The sequence below is a fragment of the Eurytemora carolleeae genome, unplaced genomic scaffold, assembly GCF_000591075.1.
Source record: "Eurytemora carolleeae unplaced genomic scaffold, Eaff_2.0 scaffold735, whole genome shotgun sequence".
NCBI lineage: Eukaryota > Metazoa > Arthropoda > Copepoda > Calanoida > Temoridae > Eurytemora > Eurytemora carolleeae.
This window is the reverse complement of record NW_019396629.1, coordinates 1-6,158: the sequence shown is the minus strand read 5'-3', so window position 1 is coordinate 6,158 and position 6,158 is coordinate 1. Positions and strand designations below refer to the sequence as shown.

The 6,158-nt window shown below is 32.8% G+C and overlaps 1 protein-coding gene across 1 annotated transcript; it reads right to left on the bottom strand.

Annotated features, from left to right (window-relative positions):
* Window positions 1-239: 239 nt before the first annotated feature.
* On the bottom strand, window positions 240-3,441 carry LOC111706571 (uncharacterized). The gene is made up of 6 exons (XM_023479467.1): window positions 3,312-3,441; window positions 2,373-2,841; window positions 1,640-1,718; window positions 1,043-1,320; window positions 797-863; window positions 240-258 (listed from the first exon to the last, which is right to left on the bottom strand). The coding sequence occupies exons 2-6, from the start codon at window positions 2,482-2,484 to the stop codon at window positions 240-242; spliced, it is 555 nt and encodes a 184-aa protein (XP_023335235.1). The 5' UTR covers window positions 2,485-2,841; window positions 3,312-3,441.
* Window positions 3,442-6,158: the final 2,717 nt, after the last annotated feature.

The following is a 6,158-nucleotide window of genomic DNA, read 5'->3' as shown; positions in this document are numbered from 1 at the left end:
CAGAAACTGACTGAAAACAAAAATCTCAAAATTCACTAGAAATCATAAAATTATCCCCCCCCNTTTACTGATTATAATCATTTTAGATTTTCTACACTACACAAACAAACTATTTTATTTACTGATTATAATCATTTTAGATTTTCTACACTACACAAACAAACTATTTTATTTACTGATTATAATCATTTTAGATTTTCTACACTACACAAACAAACTATTTTATTTACTGATTATAATCATTTTAGATTTTCTACACTACACAAACAAACTATTTTATTTACTGATTATAATCATTTTAGATTTTCTCACAATCATTTTAGTTGGTAAAGAACCACTAGGAACTCCAATAGCTTTGTTTACAAATTGAATGTACTGGAATTATGGGAGGAATGTAAACAAAACTCAGATACCATGTTTTAAAGTTTGGACTCTGAGCTCTGTTTACATTTCATAGACATCATGCAGTACTTTATTTGTAAACGAAGCTACATGGTAGTTTCTCATATATTCCTTTGCTCAGTCCAAGAATATGCGGCTGTTGTAACAAAATGTTAAAGTATTGTAAAAATAATACATTTTTTATTATCATTAAACCTAATGTCAATGTATTATGTCTTGTAGGCTATGTTACGTTGAGCTCCAGGGTTAAGCTCCTCACCACGTTTGTGAATCATATCCGACTTGAATGTTTTTTAGGATTCAATGGGTACGTCAAATATGCCAAGAGACAATACAAACCAATGAAATACAATAATTTAGATGTAGATTAAAAATAAAAATGATTTACTGTCACCTAAACTGGAAAATGTGCTCTGGTTTCCCTGAAGGGGGATTGTTGAGAATATTAAGGATTTCTGATCCTAGAAAAAAAAACAAATATTTTCTTTAAGAATCATACCCTGTGTCCCCCCCCCTCTTTGAAAATTATTTTTTTCCTCCGAAATGTTTTTTTAATAAATTTATTCCCTAAATTAAAGAAAGTAATTGAATTTTGGAGAAAACGCACCGGGAACATCTTTATAAAAATTTAGGTGTTAACCTGGAGGACTGGACACTAAAGCAGGATCAATGACGACCAGAATATACTTGTTAACTTCAGTTTTATCTGTTTGTTTATTTATAATCCTCTCCAGCTCCTTCAACTCCTTGCTTGGCTTGACAACCTGCTCCTTAGGAGCCCTCCTGGAGGTCTCCTTCACCTGCGTTTCTATTTCAGGTTTCCTTTTCATACTTTTTCCTTCTTCTGTATTTTCAAACTTTCTTTTAGGATTCAATGCACTGTTAATTGTCGCTAGAACATCTTTCCTCACTTGTTTTCTGAACAAAAGGAGCAAATAATAAGAATGGACCCACCAGACCACCGACAGAGGACCAAGGTGACCCCTCCGGCCCACCCCATCCCTTACCTACAATACACAGCCGGGAGAGAAGATAAATCTTGCCGACTTAAAAACAGTTAAAAATATTAATTTTTCTTTCTGAAAGTATGCAGTTTGGCAAAATAACCAGACGTCAAAAATTTAGATTTAAAGGTTCGACGAAAGAGCACGGCAGAACTTCAGGGTATGAAAATGTCGAAGGAGAGGGAGGGAGGGGGAGCCGGTGGTTTCAATGTTTATTTTTTATTCTTTTTTACCTGGATTCCGGGGAGCTCGGCGGCGGTGGAGTAATATTTACAGAGGAATCAGTTTTAGACACGTGGGTTTCATCATCATCTAAGAGAAAACTTATGTTAAGGTCAAATTTTTGAACCAGAATACACCAACGCCCAATTGAAGGTCTGAATTTTGCTTAACTGTCTTTAAAAACACATCTGTTAAACTTAAACAAAGTTTCCACTTTTTTCAAAATATTTTCTTGTAGTACACGTACACAAAAACTTGTCAAAGTGCACATGACATATAAGTGTACTTTTCATGCCCCTAAATGTACTTTCAACCCCGATCTCATTTGGGATCAGAAATGGAATTATATTGACCCATGTAAGAAACTCGTGGTTTCTAAAAGAGAGACGAGCAAGAAAATGGCGGATATTTGTCATATTATAATGAAGAGAAAAATCAATTATCTGATAAAAATTACTTAAAGGGATTGTAGAAATAATTTCAAGTGACCCTGAATTTATAGAGAGGCATGATATCCATGTTTTTAACTAAGAAATTTGGTTAATTTAACATGGTTTCTCTGTAAAAGTGAATTTAGATTTCCGAACTGAATATTATTCAAGATAGTAAAACAACTATATCTATACATCATTAATAAGATAAAAGATCAAAGGGTTCCATTGTGAAAAGGGCATTCCACAATTTAAGAAAGTCATTTTATATTCAAAAATAGTCCCTTTAAGGCTTGAGAATATTAGATGATACCTGAACTGGTAAACCCAAAGTGAGAAGGTTTACTCCGTCCTTTACCTCCAGTCTTCTTTACTACCCTTTTATACAAAGGAACTTCATTCTCAACCTCATCAAATTCGTCCATTTTTCTGAAACTTTAGTTTCTATATTCTTTCAAACTTTAGTTTTAATACTTTATGAAACTTAAGTTTCAATATTTTAGAAAACTTAAGTTTCAATATTATCAGAAACTTCAGTTTCTTTACTTTCTCAAAATGATATTTTCACAGCTGGTGTTTTTAACGAGATGGTGCTGACTCCTGACAGTTGGTGGGATATCTCCTGTTTCCTGGCCTCTTGTCGGAGCAGGAGTAAACCCAGGAGGGTTTTACCTCCCTGTTCTTCTAGTTCTCCTGTTCTAGAACCTAGCCAGGTTCCAACCCTATCCAGTACCTCCTCCAGACCAGGAACCATGTAGGGCTCCACCAGAGCTAGAACCAAACTAGAAAATATTAAAGTTTCAGTAAATGATAAAACATTTTAAAGTTATCAATCATTTCAATAAGTGATAAAACATTTCAACAAGTGAAAAACATTTTTAACAAGTGAAAAATATTTCAATAAGCGATAAAACATTTCAACAAGCGTTAAAACATTTCAGCGAGTTATAAAACATTGAGACCAGTGCTTAATGACACTGTGTACTGCACAGTATGCACAGTTCCACATGTATGTCTTATAAATTGGAGTCAATTCATGGGATTTCAACCCGCCAAAGTGTGTACAAGCCAATTTACAAAATGACCTTCGAGTCCAGCAAAACAGGCTCCCAACCCTCCTATACACAAGCTTCGAGCCCCGCATTCTGGCTCCACCTTTCGAGTTTTACTTTGTATTCGACTTTGTGGTTTGACGAACCAAATAACTCGTCTCATTCCAAACCAGTTTAAGAGAACAAAAATATATCTTAACCTGATGCTGTGTAAGCAGGTTGCCTGTAGGACCTGCCTCCCTGAGCTAGCAGTAAATAAAACCAGTTCTAGATAATCCGCAGCAAGCTGATCCCATCCCAGGATATTCTTTCCAGTGTGAAGCAGTTCTCCTAGTTTATATTCACATCATAATCTTCAGCTAACACAGATCCGAACAGGGTTGTATATGGGGGGGGGATGATTTGAAATTAATTAGGAGAGGGGGGAAGAGGGAAGGGGGGGGTGAATTAACCTTTCTGCGGAAACATGATTTTCAAAGGAATGGGGTAGTTATGATTTTTCAAGCAAATGTACACTACTGGCTCCGACGAATCAGTGTAAGTTTGGTTGCCTAAATCAGGATCTGGACAGTGGACACATAAACCTACAAGGATCCAGGGATCCATATCTTATATCTGGCTAAATATCTTTCTACACAATACAGAAAATCTTTTTGTTCTCATACGTTGGAATTCAAGGAAACCATTGTTGAACAAATTTCAGCATACAAAATTAGCCAAAAAAGTACGATCTATAATATAAATCAAGTACAAAAAGTCAACAAAAGTTACCACTGGTTCCTTAAGATAAAATCAGGATGAAACGAGTCTCTGGAATCTATCAAACACTGTAAAGCAAAAAATGATGTTTAAAGTTGTAACAAAATTACAGATAATAATAATAATAATAATAATAATAAGAGAATGTTTACTAATATCTGTGAATATCCCTATAGTGATTAGTAGGCGGGAAACATTATGAGTTTCTAATCCAGTAAATTCTAGTTTAGACCAGCTAGCCCCTCCACATAGTCCTAGCACAATAAAACAACATAAACAATAGATTAAACATTCTCCAAACATTAACAATAGATTAAACATTCTCCAAACATAAACAATAGATTAAACATTCTCCAAACATAAACAATAGATTAAACATTCTCCAAACATAAACAATAGATTAAACATTCTCCAAACATAAACAATAGATTAAACATTCTCCAAACATAAACAATAGATTAAACATTCTCCAAACATAAACAATAGATTAAACATTCTCCAAACATAAACAATAGATTAAACATTCTCCAAACATAAACAATAGATTAAACATTCTCCAAACATAAACAATAGATTAAACATTCTCCAAACATAAACAATAGATTAAACATTCTCCAAACATAAACAATAGATTAAACATTCTCCAAACATAAACAATAGATTAAACATTCTCCAAACATAAACAATAGATTAAACATTCTCCAAACATAAACAATAGATTAAACATTCTCCAAACATAAACAATAGATTAAACATTCTCCAAACATAAACAATAGATTAAACATTCTCCAAACATAAACAATAGATTAAACATTCTCCAAACATAAACAATAGATTAAACATTCTCCAAACATAAACAATAGATTAAACATTCTCCAAACATAAACAATAGATTAAACATTCTCCAAACATAAACAATAGATTAAACATTCTCCAAACATAAACAATAGATTAAACATTCTCCAAACATAAACAATAGATTAAACATTCTCCAAACATAAACAATAGATTAAACATTCTCCAAACATAAACAATAGATTAAACATTCTCCAAACATAAACAATAGATTAAACATTCTCCAAACATAAACAATAGATTAAACATTCTCCAAACATAAACAATAGATTAAACATTCTCCNCTGAAGTTAGGTCGGCAATCTTATGTTAATTTAACCGTAGTTAGGTCGGCAATCTTATGTTAATTTAACTGTAGTTAGGTCGGCAATCTTATGTTAATTTAACTGTAAATAGGTCGGCAATCTTATGTTAATTTAACCGTAGTTAGGTCGGCAATCTTATGTTCAAACTGTAGTTAGGTCGGCAATCATATGTTAATTTAACTGTAGTTATGTCGGCAATCTTATGTTAATTTAACTGTAGTTAGGTTGGCAATCTTATGTTAATTTAACCGTAGTTAGGTCGGCAATCTTATATTCAAACTGTAGTTAGGTCGGCAATCTTATGTTAATTTAACTGTAGTTACGTCGGCAATCTTATGTTAATTTAACTGTAGTTAGGTCAGCAATCTTATGTTAATTTAATCGTAGTTAGGTCGGCAATCTTATGTTAATTTAACTGTAGTTAGGTCGGCAATCTTATGTTAATTTAATCGTAGTTAGATCGGCAATCTTATGTTAATTTAACGATAAAGGTTTCTATTTTCTTCAGTATACAGTGGAAACCATAAAAATAAAAATAGGAAGACGACATTTCAGCAATCTTTTGTGTATTTGATGTTGTCAAAAGCAGAGAGTTTGCAAGTAGCTTGAACATCTACTAATGAAATAAAATGGGTCTGCACTTTACAATTTGAAATCATTCTTTTAGTCTAACAGTAGTCATCCTATTCCACTTTTTTATGGGTCCCTAGTTTCTGTTTTAAAGATTTGTAAATCTAGCTTTTTAAAAACAAAAAAAATCTAGTTTTTAGTATATGTTACCCCCCGGGAACCCATGGAGATCTTTTTTATATAGATTAGTTGTTTGTTGACCTGTACAGTTTACAGATGGAAGGAGCGGCATCTTTTATCCAGGATAATATCGCAAACCTGGAAAAAGAAGAACTTAATTCAACTGGGAAATAATTAGAAAAGTAAGAAAAATATGAAAATAATTAACTTTTATGTCCCCAACATTCTGCAAAAAGGAAGTGAACACTCAACACAAACACTGGTATTCTATTTCTACATCTTTGCAATCTGATGGTGTAAACATTCGATGTTTCAAACCATGACTATCTATCAAGAATAGTTAGATAAACAAAGATGTTGCAAAGATTTATGTATATT